This window comes from Tasmannia lanceolata, unplaced genomic scaffold (assembly GCF_043159265.1).
Source record: "Tasmannia lanceolata isolate RefF3 unplaced genomic scaffold, GAP_Taslan_0.1 ptg000008l, whole genome shotgun sequence".
NCBI lineage: Eukaryota > Viridiplantae > Streptophyta > Magnoliopsida > Canellales > Winteraceae > Tasmannia > Tasmannia lanceolata.
Window position 1 is genome coordinate 25,464,091 of NW_027518685.1, and position 19,201 is coordinate 25,483,291.

General features: G+C 42.5%; 1 protein-coding gene across 1 annotated transcript; it reads right to left on the reverse strand.

Moving 5' to 3' along the window:
* Positions 1-5,723: 5,723 nt before the first annotated feature.
* PLA-I{BETA]2 (alpha/beta-Hydrolases superfamily protein) lies at positions 5,724-7,618 on the reverse strand. The gene has a single exon (XM_077386833.1). It carries the CDS (start codon positions 7,565-7,567, stop codon positions 5,912-5,914), a length of 1,656 nt encoding a protein of 551 aa, XP_077242948.1. The 5' UTR covers positions 7,568-7,618; the 3' UTR covers positions 5,724-5,911.
* Between the last annotated feature and the right edge of the window lie 11,583 nt (positions 7,619-19,201).

A 19,201-nucleotide genomic window follows, 5' to 3' on the forward strand; every position in this document is an offset into this window, starting at 1 on the left:
GCATTGTAGGCCGACTTGGCCCTTACCACCAAGAAGTTTACCATGGCGAAGGACTGGCAGGGCGGCTCCCCGATAAGAACTGGAAGCTCGATCTGCCCTTCAACTTTGACAACTTCTCCGGAGAACCCGAACAGGTCAGAGTCGACCGGCTTCAGACGGTCAGTTCCGATCAGCATCTGCTCGAAGGCGTGATAATAGAGGATGTCTGCGGAGCTCCCGTTGTCGACCAAGATCTTCTTCATTTCCCAGTTCGCCAGCAGCATGGTGATGACCAGGGCATCATCATGCGGGAGGATCAGGTCGTCGAGATCTGCATCTGAAAAGGATATCTCGCTCTCTAGCCTGGCCTTCTTGCTACAGGTATGGACGGCGTTGACCTGCCGGGCATAAGTCCTGCGGGCTAATGAAGAGGTTCCTCCCGCGGTCGGCCCTCCTGAAATGGTACCAATAACACCATGAGGTTGAGGTTGAGGTACCTGAGGAGGGGGGTTGGCCGGCGCAGGAGCTTGGATGCGGTCGTCCAGAGGTTGAGCGCCCCGGGGGCTTCTGCCTCTGGTCCTCGGCTTGTCCTTGCGCTCTCTTCTGTTGTCATCATTTTTTAAGTACCTTCCGAGGTACCCTCTGCTGATCAGCTGCTCGATCTCCTCCTTCAAATGAAGGCACGCGTTGGTGTCATGGCCGTGGTCCTTGTGGAACCTGCAGTACTGGGACATGTTTCTTTTCCCTGTCGAGGTTTGCCTCTCCGGCCACCGGATGAAATCCTCTTCCCGAATGGCTGCCAGGATACGTGCTCTGGACGCGGTCAGCCGCATGTAATGCTCTCTCGGGTGGGGGCTTCTCCCCTTTCGAGAAGGGCTTCTCTCCCTGCGGGAATGGCTTCTCTCCTTCTTCTGAGACTTATCATCCCTACGCTGCTTGGTAGGGTTCTTCTCCTCAGGCCTTCTCTTGCTAGCAGAGTCTAGGGCGGCGAGAGTTTCCTCCACCGAGATGTACTCCTCCCCCCCGGCCATCAGGTCTGCGAGGGACTGCGGATTGCGCCGGGCCACTGCTCGCCTGAAGTCAGTTGATCGGGCGCCGGCCAGAAGGGCGTTCGTGGCCGCGGAGGGATCCAGGTTGGGAACCTGAAGAGCTTCCCTATTAAAGCGACCAACGAACACTTTCAAGGCCTCATCATCTCCCTGCCTGAGGGCCATCAGCGAAGCCGTCGTCTTCCTGGGTCTTCTGCTGCTCATAAAGTGACAGGCCAGGTCATCCCCAAAGTCATCAAAATTGTCCACGGACCTGAGTTTGAGCCGCGAGTACCAGTCCCTCGTGGCTCCAGTCAATGTGGTGGGGAATGCCCGGCAAAGGAATCCATCCAACGCCCCGTGGAGGAGCATTGTGGTCCTGAAAGTCTCCAAGTGGTCAACGGGGTCGGTGGTCCCGTCATACTGCGAAATCTGCGGCATCTTCCAGCCCGTGGGGGCCTCCGCGCTGAGCACTTTGTCCGAAAATGATTGAGCGCTTGTGAAGATCCGGGAGGCAGGCCGGCCCTGCTCTCTGGCGAGCTCTTCAATCCGGTGGTCGATCTGCTGGATTCTTCGTAACATCGGGTCGTCTCTTTCCTCGGCCCGGTGGACGGGCCTCTCTCTTCTTGCCGGCGGGCTCATAGCCGAGCCGGACTGACTGGCCGGACTCCTTCGCCGGTGCCGCGATCCCTCTCCGTGCGTGGCGTCTCTCTTGCTGCCATGCCTTTGTACGGAGGGAGATCGTGACCGGTGATGTAGGCGAGGCTCGGGGCGCACATGCTTGTCCCGGGAGAGGTGATCTCGTCTTGTGGAGTGACGAGTCTGCTCCCGGGGCGGGGGCGTGTGCTCTCTGCGGAAGCTTCCCCTACTCTGGGTGGGCTGAGAGGCCTCGGCTGGGTGCTGCTGGAGCGCGGGGGCCGGATTCCTGAACTGCGCAATCGCAGCTGTCATTTCTTGGAAAAGGGCCCACATCTCCCTTGGGGTCGGGGTAGGGTCTGAGCGGTCCGAGCGGGTCGGACTTTGCTCCCCGGCCGCCTCGGCCTCTATCTGCGAGGCCAGTCGCTCGCTTCTTCCTTCCGGGAGGTTGGCACATGCTTTCCGTTTTTCCCTACCATTGCTTGAGTGAGGTTCCGAACAGCTTTTTGTTCCGGGGTCCCACGGATGGCGCCAAATCTGTTAGGTCTAAAATTGGTAACAAGTTATGGTAGGGCCGGAAGGGCTGATCTGGCAAGCCACAGCTGAAGGGCTAATGGAGTCCTGCGCTACATAAGGGCACAGACAAAAATACAAAGGGTCAGAAGACCAACCCGGAGTGGTGCTCCGGACGGGCGCTTCGACACTCAAGTCAGTATGAGCAGGAGTGCAGAGCAATGTCAGAGCAAAAAGCTTAGGGTTTTGATCTCAGATCCCTCACCTTAGCACAAGTGAAGGCTATTTATAGTGGTTCTGAGCCACCTGTCCAGGACAGGTGGTGGCCCCTGTATGGACCAGGTCTCATACCTAGGAGGGGCAGGTGGAAGGCCCTGGTTGGTCCAGGTGTCATACCTAGCAGGGATAGGTGTTGGCTTTGCAGTGGTCCCTGTGAGGGCCACGCGTCAACAACCAATTGGTTGCTGAGTTCGGACCCCATCAGGTTGTATCATGATTTTGGCCATGATCGACAACTGTGAACCATTGCTCATGTAAGAACACCTTGATCCAATGATCTTACGGCCTTGATCAATCAACCCTTGTTTAAGCTTCCAACTAGAAAAGCTAAAGCCATGTTTGGCAACCACAAGAAAAATTACTCCTTGGAATATTTATTGGTAGGCCCAATTGTATGAGAGGGCTGGAGGAGGGAGCAGGAGAGACTTGAGTTAGCGGGAGTGGATAGGGCCTAAAAAACCCTGAAAAAAATACCTATTTAAAATTAATTTGTTTGTTTTCCTATTTGTAGGATTTTTTTATGCTCTCCCAGTCCCACCCTCTCAAGTTTCTCCCTCTCCTGCCCATATCTCACAAGTGGTCCTATAAATATTCCATGGAATGTTTTTTTAAGTCGCCAAACCCAAACATGGCCTAAACATATGATTTTGGGAATTGAAATATCCTCCCCCTTTTCTTCCCCGGGCCACTTCTTGTGGTGTAAGAAGAGTAGTCATGAATAAACTAGAGGGGGTGGCCCGGGGAAGAAAAGGGTACAAATATATCACTACCCATGAGTTTAGTAATCTTCATGTCCGTTTGGGATGGGACCAAGACTTTTGAGCCCACAGGGCCAAAATATCGCCTTTTACTATTGATAATAAAAGTGACTTTATGCACCCGTCAATTATATTCATGTGAAGGGATTTGTTAGGCAATTTCGCTGAAAGCCATTTCACTGCTCACTTTTGCTGGAGAGAACAGCCACCTCAGATGAATTAAATGAATAGGACAAAATCTGCTAAAAAGTGAGCCTGTGTGACAGTTTTCTCCGGCAAAAGTGAGCTGCGGAAATGGCTCTTCCCAAGATTGCGTAGCAAATCCCTCTTATGAATTTTGTTAGGCTAGTGGGCATTGACCTGGCCTTTGAAGGGATGGCCTTGGGGTTTAATATTTTGTAGGGCAACTTCCAAATCTCGTTAGCAGTGTCGTCATCAATAAGTCATCAATAAGTAGTTAGGCAGCCATGCACGAAAGGGGAGTTCCGGTTCCTATATGAAATTGTGACCGAATCAAGAAAGAGAACACCAGCCTCTGATGGACTCTTTTTTTGGTTTCATATTTACATGAAATGGCTTACCATAAGCCAATAAGGTTAGCTGTTTGGACAATATTGACTTCAAAGTTCAAACATGGTTTTGTCATTAAGTTTAGGTATTTGGATTTATGCTGTCCCCAAAAGGAAACATTGACCATTATTCCAAGAGAACCAATGGACCCATTGGAGGATGGAATCGTTTTGATAACGATGACCCTGTTCGTTTATGTTTATAAAAGACATTTGTGAGTGCCAAACTGATTATTAGACTCAAAATTTAAACATAATTTTGAGTCCAATAATCAGTTTTGTTAGGCCTAAAATCGGTAACAGATATGACAATGACGTAAGAGCCGAGCCGGAGGACCCAAAGAGCCGAAGTGGAGGAGCTGAGTAGCTGTGCCCTGCGTAAAGAGCAAACGAGGTCAGAATGACCAACCCGGAGTGTTACTCCGGACAGGCCCTTCGATCGATCATGGCCGAAGATTAGGCGAACCCACATTCTGAGATAGATGAAGAGCGAACCTAATATTAAGACATTACATTCTTTTTAATGACTAACTCAAATAATTTTTTCTAACTAAGGACATAAGCATTCCTGCCAATAAACATTCCATCCCATTAGTGCAGACAGTACATAGTGGGCCCACTGATACTAACCAGCATCGTTGTCAAAGTTTTGACATTTGACGTTCTCCATTTTCAAATTCTCATTCTTTCTTATGAGAAAAAAAAAACTGACACGCAGATATTCACTAAATCATCGCTAGCAATCAATTTTATGGGCCCTCATGAGAGAAGTATAGTCCAAGTTTTATTTAGAGTTTAGCACTTCTTTGACCATGCTACTCCAATCAATGAACTCCTCGGGAGTTCGACCTCCAAGGAATTCTGAAATTTCAACTTTAATACTTGTCTTGCAAAGGAAGTTATGTATACGTGAACATGGTCTACATCTCCATTTTACAAGCACGTAGCCCAGTTACAGGTCCAAATGTGTTAGGTGTCGTCCAAACCTGGGAAAAAATGATCTCTAGTTTATGAGCCTAATCTATGCAAAATATTGCAATAAATATCCATAGTCAGGGTCCATTATTCATAGAGAATCTGAAGCTATTTGCTGGGTCATATCTCTGCCATTTTGTGAGTGTGAAGTAGGGCTGCAACTTGGGTCGGCTTTTACCCGACCCGCCTCGACCCGACCCGACCCGAAAATAGCTTGTGTTGGGTTCATATTTCTCGGGTTTCGGGTCGAGCCGGGTCTACGATCCAAAAGCCCGCATGAATCTCGGGCCGAGCCGGGTTTGAAGGGGCCCGACCCGACCCAACCCGAGTTACTTAAGTTATAGTATTTTTTTTTTCTAAAACTTTGTTACTTTAAAAGTGAAAACTTAAAAGTAAAACTCACGCATGCAATCACAGGGGCTCTTTCCATCTTTTGTTCGTTCCCCCCCTTTAGCTCTAGGGGTTCAAGTTTCAACTAAGTAGTTAATGCACTAAATAGTTTGTTGTTTATCTCATATGAGTATAAGCATTTTCATTTGATAATGCATCAGTTCATTCTCTTTAGACTAGTTATTAGTTAATGCACTAAAGAGTTTGCCATGCTTGAGTTTTTCTACTTCTATGAGTTGAGTTGCCTTGCCAAACAAGAGTTTTCCTTAAAAAATTGCGTCAACGTAAAAAAATCTGACCCGACCTAAGATATTTCTCTGATAGGGTTGGGTTCTTCAAAACCCGACCCGCGTTGCAGCCCTAGTGTGAAGGTGATCACTTTATGAATTTGTATTGCTACGCTAAATGAGTCAGAAGTATGTCATATTTAAAGAGATTGACTTTGTAAGGCATTCAAATAACCAGGGGGCAAGAGCATTACAACTCCCCCCTCCTGTAACAGTATTGAGAACTTATAAAGATTTAGATAACAGGGGCAGGAGCATCACATTACAATCGACTACAGCTGTCTTTCACAAGCCTAACCCCAACTTACCAACCAAAAAAAATGTCTTTGACAATTTCCATTCATTAAATTACTCGTAAATATAGAAAAATATAGAATCACCCCTCATTTGAACATTTATTTATTCACATGTATTTCTTATTCCACACTTTTTCTCTTAAATACTCTTTAATATCAAGAAGGGTTTATCATCTTTCTCTTTAATAATAGTCTCGAATGTCAAGAAGGACTTGGCAAGCAAGAAGGAATGGATCCAATGGGACCTCTCGCGCGGCTATCCAGACTCAATGTCAACGCCTTTCTCGTGTACAATTTCTTCACATTAGAGCCTTGCTCATTTAGCAGCCTCGCAATACTCCTCTTTGCATTTTCCCTAAAAGGACAATTGGATCCGATGAACCCATCCACAAGGTGTAGGTAGGCCTCCAAGTCATGGCAACACGCCACGTCAGCATCCGGCTTCAGGTAAGGAGATCTCTTGCTATCCACCCTGAGCTCGCTTCCCACGTGCGAGTAAGCCCATGGCATCTCATCTAGCACCTTGAGCACATTTGCACCAGTTTCGCCTTCTCTCAGCTTTTGATCGATCCCCTCGCTCACAAACACACCAGGAACCCTAGTAATAACATCATGCGTGTTCACAACACGTAACACTTTGACACCATTCTCCTTGATGGAATCCGCAAATCCCCGATTTCCAACCCGTGGACCCCCGAAGGAGAAGACGGCGATCGGAGGCATGTTGGGCCCACTTCTGCTCAGCTCGTCAGCGGCCAGTAGGGCAATTGCTGCCCCGAGACTGTGTCCGGTGACGGTGATGCTCAGAGTTTCCCCTTTGTATAATTCTATTAGTCTTCGAACTTCTTGTACCACTGTCTCGGAGAGGCTCTCAAAGTGGGAGCCAGGGGTTTTGTATAGGCTCAAGAACCCACACTCGACCTTTGGTTGCACCCGGCTCGAACCATTGGTGCCCATGCTCGAACCATTATCACCCGGGACTCGAACAAGGACGTCACGAACGTTCTCAGCCCACTCGAGACAAGTGGCGGTCCCACGTAACGCGATCACAATATCCCTCCTCCCCATCCTTGCAATCTCCCTCTCGTTCTCGCAAACCGCCACGTAACCAATCCAGCTGGACCGCTGAGTCATCCATCCGAGGTCCGGTGCCACATCATCCACCCATCCCGGCAACCCAATGGATGATGTGGCGTAAAGGCTCTTGGTCACTCGGTACGACCTATCCGGTAATGCCACGTGGCGCGGTGTGGTTGATGCTGACTCGGATGTTGCTGGGTTAGAATGGAACGAGTGGTAGGCCGCTTGGATAAACTCACCGTATCTAACAACCTCTCGCCGGAGATTCTCATCGAGCGGGTCGAGGAGTCCGGCCCAATCATTACTCCCATGGTATTCTTGCCACCTGTCGCCGAGAATATTCCGTGGGGAATATTCCGTCGATCTAGAAAGTAGCCGTTGAAGGTGGTTAAGATTCCTTGGAGACATCATTTCCTCGACCCTCTTGGATCCGGGCCAGAGTCCGGCAAGATTGAGCCCATCTAAAACCCCTCTTCCCTTTTTTTCCGAACCCAATTTGGACCCATCATCCTTTTGAGGTGGGACGGGCAAAGGGGGGGTTTCCTTTTGAAGAAACTTCTCTAAGTTGGATAAATGGATCCGAGTCGAGCAATTCGGGTTTTCCTCCGTTACAAATCGTGTCGGCCTCAGACGTATGGTTTCAGAGTTTCGTAACGTTTGTACGGAGGCGCAAGCCCTTCTCCAGGGGTTTAATGGGGATCCCCGGCTTGTGGTTGAGGGACGACACACCCGAAAAGTGGGTTGTGTCGGACCCGAAATAGCGGATCCGACTAGCATTTAGAACGAGAGAAGAGAGATGAAGCGTTCAAAGGCAAAGATGATAGAGCTTGAAGGATAACCAGGCTTAAAATGAAGCGTACTCGGATTTATATAGATTGAGACCTTTCCGAAAAAACCCTTACTCGGTACAAAGTGACAGAAATATCCCTTACACAGTTACACGTACGTGGCGTCAGAAGCACTAAACTCTGTTAAAATGACCAAAATGACCTTTGCGTGAGGATGGCGAGATTTAACGTCAGCATGGAGATAAAAGGTCTTGAAAGTTACGATTGCAAGAAAAACATTTGTCGGGAAAAGATTTTTAGTAGGAAAGTTTTTTTCTTTTTCCCACAATTTAGGGGGAATTGATATGGTTATGGTTTATTTAGAGTACTATTTCTTTTCCAAAATTTGTAGAAAATTCTGTAGTCCAAATGGGCCTAAATAATAGAAAAGCACGAAGACCCATTTGTTCAAGGAACAAAAAAAGTGTTAATGATAAGGTATTTGCTAGGGGGACCATCCTAGAAGGCATTTCGAGGAGCGGCCACCTCAGATGACCGGCCACCTCAGATGAATTAAATGAATGAGACAAAATCTGAGCTTATATGGCTGCTCTCTCATACGACAGCTGCTCCGCGATATGCCTTTTGCGTTGATCCCTAGCAAATCCTTAATAATAAAAATGGGAGAGCCCGACAATGAGAATGCGCCACCCGTGTAAATAAATCTACCTTTTTTTTTGTTGATTTTCCTAAACCTAGGGGCTTGCTTACATCCTTGTGATGTTGTGACTAAAATCCATTTGTTCGAGTCTTACTCTCGGTCTCACTAGCATTACTTAAAATGAAAAGAGTAGCCCTGTTTGGATTGCAACAAAAACATTTATTGGGAAAAAGATTTTTACTAGGAAAGTTTTTTCTTTTCACAATTTAGAGGGAAGTGAGGGTTTTATGGCTTATTCAGCGGGCTATAATTATAATTGAAGGACTTATAAATAAAACTCAAACTGCAGTGGCTCAAGTAACTTATCCAAAATTGTATGTTACTATTTATCTACTTTTTCCGTAGTTCTTTCTCTAATGAGAAAAAAAGAAAAATCAATAATCTTTTCCGCGATACGGGATCTTATTTGGTTCGTCGGTCCATTCTGATCCGCACCCTACAAACCGAATGAAGAAGCATTTTTTGTTCTTGTCCTTTCATTAGTGGGCAAAAATCATACTAAATTTTTTATTGTCACCCTGTGTTCCTTCCCATATCTTGGATGTGATAAAACAATCTTCTGCCTAAATATTTTTTTGACCATCCATTTTCAAGCTCTTGACCAGACAAATAGTTATGTCTGAAACGGCAATTGATTCGGACGCAGACCTATGGACCGGCGAATTTTATCATTGAAATGTGGTTGTGGATGTTGAAAAGGATAGGACTTGGTTGTCATTTCAAATCGGAAGGGCAAGAGTATAAGGTTTTTAAAATAGGGGCATTTTTGAGATATCATTCCAACACCAGGGAGAGTTTTATTTCTTTCTTTTGTTTTCTTTGTTCTACAAATTTGACATTGACTTTTTCTCCCCGTGAAAAGGAACCCCGTTTAGTCGTTTTCAAATACACACTTTGTCTGAAAACATAACATTTGGAATTTCGGCAGCGGTAAAAAATTAAAGCACTACCGTTTCCCTCGCATCAGATTCAACATGAAAGCAAAAGAGCTCCGCAAATTGACGGAAATGCCCCCTCCTCTCAAAACACCGGCCAGGTGGGTAAAATGACGAAACTGCCCTTGTTTCGATTTGCTAAGGATCATCGCAGAAGGCATTTCGTGGAACGGCTGTTGCATGGGAGTGAAGCCACATAGGCTTAGATTTTGTCTTATTCATTTAATTCATCTGAGGTGGCTGCACTCTGATGTAACGGTCACCGGAAAATGACTTCTGCGATGGTCCCTAGCAAATCCCGTAAGATAAATAGCGAGGAAATGATATATTCGACCGTTTTCTTCCTTGGGCAATCCCCTTATAGTGTAAAAGGGCAGTCATAAATACACTAGAGGGGCCTAACCCAAGGAAGAAAATGTGGTGAATATATCACTTTGCTATATACAATCTTGTCCGTTGATCTGGATGGTCACCGTGATACTAATGGTCGGATGATCTTGACTGCATAGTTGAAGTGATGTTTTAGAAGAGATACATATTTTAGGATTTTTTTTTTTGCCTTTTTAGGGTATTTTGTCCTACCTTTTATGTTTTCTTAGTGCCTTATTTCTTATTACAAAAAAATTAGAAAAAAAAAAATTTCCTTCGTAGAAAGTAGAAGTTTTGGGGTACTTTGGTCAGAAAATATCCGTGAGAAGTTTCACGGAGGTTACTTAACTGAGATTCTAAGTCAAAAACCGGAAAAGGCTGTTCAAAATGTTCATTCGCCGACGAATTATATAGTGTGGTTGGGAAGGTAACGAAGGCTGTTCAAAATGTTCATTCGCCGACGAATTATATAGCTTGGTTGGGAAGGTAACGAATTTTATTTAATTTATTATTTATCAACGAGAAACATAGTCTAATGGAAAATGACCAAAACTCGTGAATATTTTATTAAATAACGAATTTTATTTAATTTATTATTTATCAACGAGAAACATAGTCTAATGGAAAATGACCAAAACTCGTGAATATTTTATTAAATAACAAAAAGTTCACTACGTTTTTTAATGGGAAGTACATATCCACCCCCTTTTCTGACCTCGGCCAATCACCTCTAGTGTATTTGTGACTCCACTTTTAGACTAAAGAAGGTGGCCACGGGGAAGAAAAAGGAGCGAATGTTTCCTTTTTCCCTTTTTATATTTAAATATTATGGTCAATGGATGCATGTAACATATTTATAAAGTGGAGATTATTTTATCGACCACATGCAAACATATTTTTATCGCACACACTTTACATGTCTGTGTTTTTGTTTGCATGTGTTTGTTACTGGGAGATTATATCTCCACCCCTTTTTCATGCATTTCCACTCGTCTTCTTATTTCCACTCGTCTTCTTAAAATGTATGCATTGCCACAACGTTTTTGTTTGTCTTTCTCCCCATTTTCCTTAAAAAGACAAAGAGATGAGGGTAGAAATGTTGAGCACCGGCCATTTCCCCAAAAACAATCACATAAAGAATATTGGGAAATGTTATCAACAAAACCATATTTTGATATTTTAACAAGGGAAATGATTTCAGCGCTACCATGTTTTGATAAGATGCGCGAAACATCTTATCGTTTAGTAATTTAAGGGCTGTCAGTAGAATATTTCGGTTCTCAAAAAGCTCTTACCGGCCTTTAAATACTAAACGACAAGACGTGTCGCACATCTCTATCAAACTGTGGTAGCGTTGAAATCATTTCCCTTCTCACAAACCATCTGGCCTTTCAGTATTTAAAGAGCAGTAAAAAGGTTATTTTATTTCCCAAAAAGCTCTCAGGAGCCATGGTTTTAAATTTCGGACCGAAATTTAGGATTTCGGTGGAGACCGAAACCGGTATTTGGTGAAATTAAATATTTCACCATTTACTTGGAGAAAATGCAATTTTTATTAAAAAAAAAAAACGTTACAAAATTTCGGCCGAAATTTCGGAATTTCGAAATTCCAAAAATTTTGAAATTTCTGTCCGGAATTTCAAACGGAGTACCAAATTTCGACCGAAATTTCACTTTTCTGGATGTCCGAAACGGTTATTGAAACCGAAATTTTAAACCATGTCAGGAGCATGGTTTTAAATTTCGAATTCGGGTATAATTTCTGTGTTCACTGAATCTGAAATTTTAGCCAAAATTCGCTAGAAGCTCATGAAATGTTGGTTTTTTGTCCCGAAATTTCGGCCTGTAATTTTGGCTGAAATTCTTTAAAGAAATAAAGGATTAGTGTTTTATCAAACTTTTGACCGAAGTTGCCGAAATTTCGGCCAGTAATTTTGGCTGAAATTCTTTATAGAAATAAAAAATTAGTATCTAGTACATTTCGGCGATTTCGATTTTGGTGTTGACCGAAATCCGAAATTTCGGATTTTTGTCGAAATTTAAAACCATGCTCAGGAGGAGCCAATTAAAGAAAAAAAGACAGTTGGGTTTGTACAAATATCATAAAATGGTTGTGCTGATAACATTTTCCAGAATGAGTTTTTATATGATGGCCGACCGGGTAATTTACAAGGGCTAGGTGCACCTAGCCCTTGCTATTTTGACGGTCGGGCATCATATAAATTCTCTTCCAGAATATATTATCCCGCATCAAATGGAGCATTATACAATATTCATGTGCATGCTTATTGTTAGAGTTCACAACGGTCCACATGATTGATAACACAAATAGAAAAATAAAAGAAAATAAAACCACAGACAAGAATGCAGAGATTTTACGTGGTTCGGCAATATGCCTACTCCACGGGGCAGCAACGGAAATTTCTTCTTCACCAATCAGAGATAAAATTACAGAGTACACACTCACCCTCTTAATTAGAAAACAATCCAAGAACAACCCTTTACAAGAGAAGAACACACTCCTTTGAAGAGAAAACTCTTTTCTCTCTCACACACACACACACACAAGGATCTCACTTTTACTCTCTGAAAGTACAAGGAAAGGAGTCTACTTTAGTACTTTTGTGTATTAATCATGGGTTTTTCAAGACATCCGAAGTGTGGCACACCCACGGTTTGAGAAACCGTAAAGATGCAGATAGGGAGTCAGTGGAGTTAGTTTCGAATAGGAAACTTCCTCCTTTTAAGTGCCGTACGCAACACTTATTGTATAGTTTGCATTTAAAAAAGGGTGATGATACTTTCACCCCCTGCAGTACTTGTGATGATTTGACACAAAGTTGCCCACTTTTCACGTCAAATCAAGTTATAAGGGAGTTTGCACGCAATGCAGGCAGTGAAAATATCTTCTTCCTTAAAAAAAGGGAGCAACATTTAGGGTGTGTTCTTCAGAGGCTCAGAGCTTCACATTCCCTTTTTCAGATAGGGAGAAGCAGCTGGAACAAGATATAATAGACCAATTCCGCTTTGCTCCCAGAATTTGTCACAAGCCACCACAGATTTCAACTTGAGAGTTGGAAATAAAAGAAATGGGTGGAATGGATCACTCTTGAAAAACACCAATCTCGCTTCTTCTTTTTTCCTGCACCTCCACAATGAAGAAATCGCAAGTTTTTTTCGTACCTCCACACTGCCGACAAAACGTTAAACAACGTAACTATCTCTTTTCCCCACCCATTTCCAAGAAGTTCGATCTCGAACATCGAATCTATGGGCCATTGTTAGGGTGGGACCGACGGTCAATTTGGCGATCTCTAGGCTATGGACCATCCCAGAGGTCAATGTGCCAAATCCAATGGTATGTGCCTCACATGACATGTGATGAGGAATTATGAAACGACATTATCGGGGTCCAAACAATAAACCACATATGCAGTTGAGGTCCATCTTTGTATGATCATGGACATCTGTCCAGTGGGCCCTATTGTTGATAGATCATGTTATCATCTGATCAGCCGGCCAACGAATCATCACTTTCAGCAGCACCACTATCCCTATCACAGCCAGCACCATCATCACTACCACTTTCAGCACCAGCACCAGCACCACGACCACCGACCATCACTATCACAACCACCACCATCATCACTACCATCATTTTCATCATCATGCATTGGGGGTGGGGCCTAAATATGTGGTCCAACCAGATTCACTACTGCTAGATTCTCTGTACCTCTAATGTGATTGGAAACTCAATTTCTGTACCAAAAGGCACAAGTAAAAATGGGTGTGGATTACAACAAGGAGAGAGAATATAGAACTCAAACTTCTTCAATGGGAAAAAGCAAATAAGGTATTAATCCAGACCGAAATGTTTTAATGCCGAGCTGGAAATTCTGGAATCGTATACAAAGCTATACGCATATATAGTACATGCATTTCATCCAGAAGTCTTTTCCTACTTGTAGAACAAAATCATGACCATTGAGAGTAATATGAGAGAGATGTGAGTTAGACCTCATGTGTAACCACTTCAGAGTTGAAGAAGGGAATACTTGGTGGTGATTGGAGGTGTTTGAAAGCCTCCTCTTGTAGATGGGACTGAGTTAGCAAATCTACCTGTCATTCAATAATACACTTTCAGATAAATTAGAAGAGGCTAAATTTTAGGTGCATACATTTTCTTCTCAAGAAAGGAAAGGAGAAGTAAGTAAGCCAATTTTTTCGTGATCGGATATGATTGGACATTTTCCGCCGTTCACTCGTTGTCTCGGAAAAGCCGATTTACACACGTGGAAAATATAAATAATGACGTGGAAAACCAACTTTCTTGCACTTTCCCTCTAAATTTTCTCACCAAAGGGATGAGAAAATCATTTTCCTGGAGAAAACCACTTTGCATGCGTACTTTCTTTTCCTATCTCGGCCAAGTAAACAACGAGAAATAAGAATTTTTTCACAGTTTCTTTTCCTTTCTTTTCCAGTTTTCCACATCAGATTCTTTTCTAGCTAGAAAACAAGTGAACACGGAATTGTTTACTTAGCCATAGGTAAAATTCAATATAGCACAAGAATACCGTAGGCATAAATGTCATGCTTTTCTTTCATATTACTATTATCCCTATGGATAAATTAACACAGGTAGGGATACTGTGTATTTCCGTAAGGATTTAAAAACCATTCTCCGTACGAATGTAACTAAAGTCAGCTGAGTGACTGTCCATGATGGGCCCACCGGATGTGGATAACCTGCTCGAAGGGCCCCCCATGTAGCATTACAAGTCTGAGCAAATAGTGTTCCAGCAATCGAGTTGAAATTGATACACACTCGATAGTGAATTTTAGCATCACGTGTACATGCAAAAAACGTTGGGTTTCTCTCATTTCCCATAATCTCTCATTTATAATTTTTAATCAAGCTTTTGGACAATTAATTAGGTTTTCCACCTTTGATTTATCTTAGTAATAGACTAATAGCATCTTCTTGTTCTACAAAGCGAAGACTATCAGAAAAGGCAAAAATTAGTCTTTCTCTTTCCTTTACTCTAAACGCATGTGTCATTCAAAAAACAAAAAAACACACTTTATTCTACACCGTCCAAATACATATGTTTTACATGCTAGGCATAAACCTTTATTGATTAGAAATATGGTCGTCCATATATTCATCCACTTTTCTTCCCAGGCGATCCCCTTGTAGTGTAAAAAGCGCAGTCATAAATAAACTAGAGGGGTGGCCTGGGGAAGAAAGAGGGGCAAATATATCACTTCCCCTTATAATATGGTAGCCCAACTGCTTATTGGATTGGAGCTAGAGTTGCAGTGTCAATCGGATTCGGCCGTGTCCAACTGCTTATTGGATTGGAGCTTTTTCCTTCAAATTTGTTTGGGCCAAATTGGGGGGCCCATTAATTTTTGGTTAAGTACAGTTTTTTAGCCATTGATACCAATAAATTAAATGCCCGCCGCCCATACTACTAGTGGAATTGAGCATAATTAGTGGTATTCACTAACATAACATACATGCTTGAGTAGGGTTAGGCAAAGCCATTGTTGCCTAATGGGAACAATTCTCTCGTATCGCTATCAATGTCTACATGTCGCCCCGGTCTCTTAACCTAACACCAACTAACTTAACTTCTTAGGGACATGGTTTTAAATTTCGACCGAAATCCGACCAGAAAATCTGTTTTTTTTAATATTAATTTAATATTTCACCGAAATTTCGGTAATTTCGGCCGAAAATTAATATTGAATAAAATATTGGTTTCGGGTTTTGGACCATATTTCGACCGAAAATTTGAGTCCAAAACCGAAATTTTAAACCTTACAATTTAGTGAAAGGGTGATTTGTCATTTTCATGGGTGAATTAATAACAGTTTCTTGGTCGGTCGCTTGGTCGTCGCAAGCGCGTTTCACTTCTATTCTTCTCTCCCATCAATGGTATGACAAAATGTTCAACGGACCTAACGAGTTTTTCTATGTTGTGTGTGCGTGAAGTCCATTAATTAATTTTTCAAAAAGTACAGTTGGGCCCACACACCTTTTTTCATGAAAATCTTCTAAAGGATTCATTGCCCGACCCCAACTAGTTTGAGACAAAGGCTTAGTTGAGTTGAGTTGCGTGCAGTTGGGCCCTCACCATAGGACAATCCAAACCATTCATTTGCTGGGCACGGCGTAAATAGGTTAGCTGTACGCTATAGATCAGATGCATATGATTTTATTTATTTATTTTTGAAATGGTGAGATTTTATTATTTAGAGGCAGCCACAACCAAGGCAGTCATGGAGCATACAAAAGAAACATAAAAAAATACAAAGAGGTTTCTATAAGATGATCGCAGCTCTCTGATCTATAGAGGTTTCTATAATGTGCAGTCTCTCTACAGATCAAAGGGTTAGGATCATCCCGTGCAGTGGAAATGATCTACAGTGTACAACTTATTTTCGCCAACAAATGAACGGTTTGGATCATCCTTTGAAGTGGGCCCACTGTACTCTTGGAAAATTGCTTGACATCACGCATACCACATGGGTTGAAATTGTAGCAACGCGTAAGATTTTTGGATGTGTTGACTTTGTAAGGAAATAAAAATAAAATGAATGGATATTAGCCTGGTGGAAATGTGTGGACTCCTTGCATTTCTGACTATCAGCCAATGTTTTTATTAACCGTGGATTACACGATTGGGATGTTTATCAGCCACCTTCCTCGTGTTTTTTCACAGTGGAATTGATGATGCTTGAGATCAAAGGATGCTCCCTCCACTCTCCTTCTCATAAGAACAAAATAATACAAAAATCACTGACAAGGTTCAACTATTAGTATTTTATTGCATATCCATTTAATAATTTTTGAGAGGTTTTTACGAAAGACTTGTTCTACTTTGCTTTATTTTCAACAAATAGTCTTTTAGTTAGTTTTGATAATTTACAAATAGGGCCATCACATTTGAGGGAATTTTGCAAATACGGTCATGGCATTACATAGTGCAAAAGTACTCTATGGTAAATTTCTTTACTAATGGAAAGACTAAAATGCCCTTATATGTGAAAACTCGAAAATTACCTCGTAAAAAAACCAAAATACCAGTGACGGTCAATGATATGTTTTGATAGGGTAGGTCCCACCAACTGAACTCAAACCCATGCATCAGGTGAGGCCCACCCTTATACGTCATGTTTTGATTGGTAGGTCCCAATCATCATTTCTACATATACCAGCATTCTTGGGCATGGATGTAAAATAATGGGCCTGACCTCATCAAAAGATTGGGTGTAAAACCCCATCAAAACACGCGCGGTGTGTAAAATCGTGGGCCTCACCCTGTGCATGGGCTCGGATGGAGATCGTGAGACCTACCCATCAAAACACACAACGTAAAATGGTGGGCCCCACCTGATGCATGGGTTTGAGTTGAGTTGGTTGGATCATGCACCTTATCAAAAACATGTCACAGACTGTCATGGGTATTTTGGTCTTTTTACGAGGTAATTTTCGATTTCACATATAAGGACATTTTAGTCTTTTTATGAGTCAAAAAATTTACCGTGGGTATTTTGGCCACAAATTGATGGCATGACCGAATTTTCAAAATTCACTCAAATAGTCAAATGTGTCTCTCTATTTGTAAATTGTTAAATTAAATTGTCAAACTTGTAGACTGTTTTTGTTAAATAAAGAAAAGTAGAAGAGCACGCAATGTCCAACCAAGACCTCTTTCACCCTGGACAGATTCTAGAATTCTTTCTTTTCTCCTCATTTTGCATCAGGAATAGTAATACCTTATGGCTCTGTTCACTTCTTTTCCCTGGTGCTGTTTTCCCTGGAAAATAGCCTTTTTTTTCCCTGACAAGACCTTGACAAGACATAATATCTATGTTCACTTCTTTTTCAGGGAAAACTATTATCAAATGTGGAATTTCTTATTTAAAGGCTAAAAAAGACGTGGAAATTGACTTTTTCCCTGATACTTGAGATTTGCTTTCCGATTATATATATCGGAAAGAGGCTTCCCAGTGAAAACGAAGCATTTTCCTCTTCATTCCTTTCCCTTCTGCCATGTCACCTGGAAAGGAAAGGAAAGGATTTCATTTTCACGTCATTTTTAGCCTTTAAATAAGAAATTCCACATCTGATAATAGTTTTCCTTGGAAAAGAAGTGAACACAGAAATTCTGTCTTGTCAAGGTCTTGTTAGGGAAAAAAATGTTGTTTTTCAGGGAAAACAGCACCAGGGAAAAGAAGTGAACAGAGCCTATAGGAATGCTACGCTCAAGCGGTTAAATAGCCGCTTGAAGGTAGTTACTGGCTATTTAACGCCAGCCTAGCAGTCCCCTCTTTAACTACGATTATAAAATCGTCAAACTACTCGGCGATTCCTTTATACAGTAAAACCTCCATGTTGGCATTTATTTAGAAATAAAATCCTTGTATTAAAATAGGGGTCAATAGAATCATTTCCTCTTATCCTGTTACTATTAATGAGGTGTCTTGGCATTCTTTTAATGGCAAATCCATGAGGATTCTTTCAAGTTGTTGCCATTTTTTATTAATGATTCCAAAAACTAAGGCCGAAAAATACAGATCACTCAAATTTAGTTGGCTTGGCGGAGTAAGCCTTGGCCATCTCAAGCAGGTGGACGTTACCTTGGTGGAGACATCGAGGTGAGCTTGGCTCATGTGATCCTTTCCGAGTACTTGGCTTGTTTTTTTGGGCTTAAGAGGGAACCCTATTTCGCTGAAAAGCCTTTCATTAAAAGAGTCAGAGGTTAAAGCTGTGTTCCTGAACCCACGATCAGGAGGAACACGGATCTGTAGTAGTGAGTGACACAAGGGTCAAAGACGATGAAGACACTGAGAGAAAATCAGTTGAAAAGTCTAGACGAAGAAGAAGAAGAAGAAAGACTAACAATTGTTCTTACTAACCTAGGCCCAATTGGTTCGAAGATCCAAACCGTCTATTTGTTGCGCCCCAACTTAAATGAGCCTTGCCCATAAAGTCGTCTCCATTGGGGCACACTCATCTCCATTGGGGCACACTCTTATCTACGTATGGCCCAACAAATGAACGGTTTGGATCACCCAAACAATGTGGGGCCCTCTTGTCAACTTAAATGAGCCTTGACTATAAAAAATCTACTTATACATGAGAAATTATGATGGGTGACCATACAAACCGGAATTTTTCAAATAATAATGCTACCGCCCACTCCATAGGTTGATCCAAACCGTTCATTTGTTGGGCTTGTGCCCCAAAATCTATCTCTATAACCGGATAATCCTATAATTTTGGCCTATTAGTTTGACGATTTTATAATCGTAATTAAGAGGGGACTGCCAGGCTGGCGTTAAATAACCAATAGATACCCGACTACCTTCAAGCGGCTATTTAACCGCTTGAGGCTAGCATTCCTCAACTAAGTATTCTGAAGGCTAGCTAAGCAAGTATTTCTCTCTATTATAAATAGTAAACAACAAGTGAGACCCACGATTTTAGTAACGTGTCATGACTCTCTCTCTCTCTCTATATATATATATCGTATTTTGGCCACAAATTGATGGCACGATCGAATTTACAAAATTCACTCAAATGTGTCGCACTATTTGTAAATTG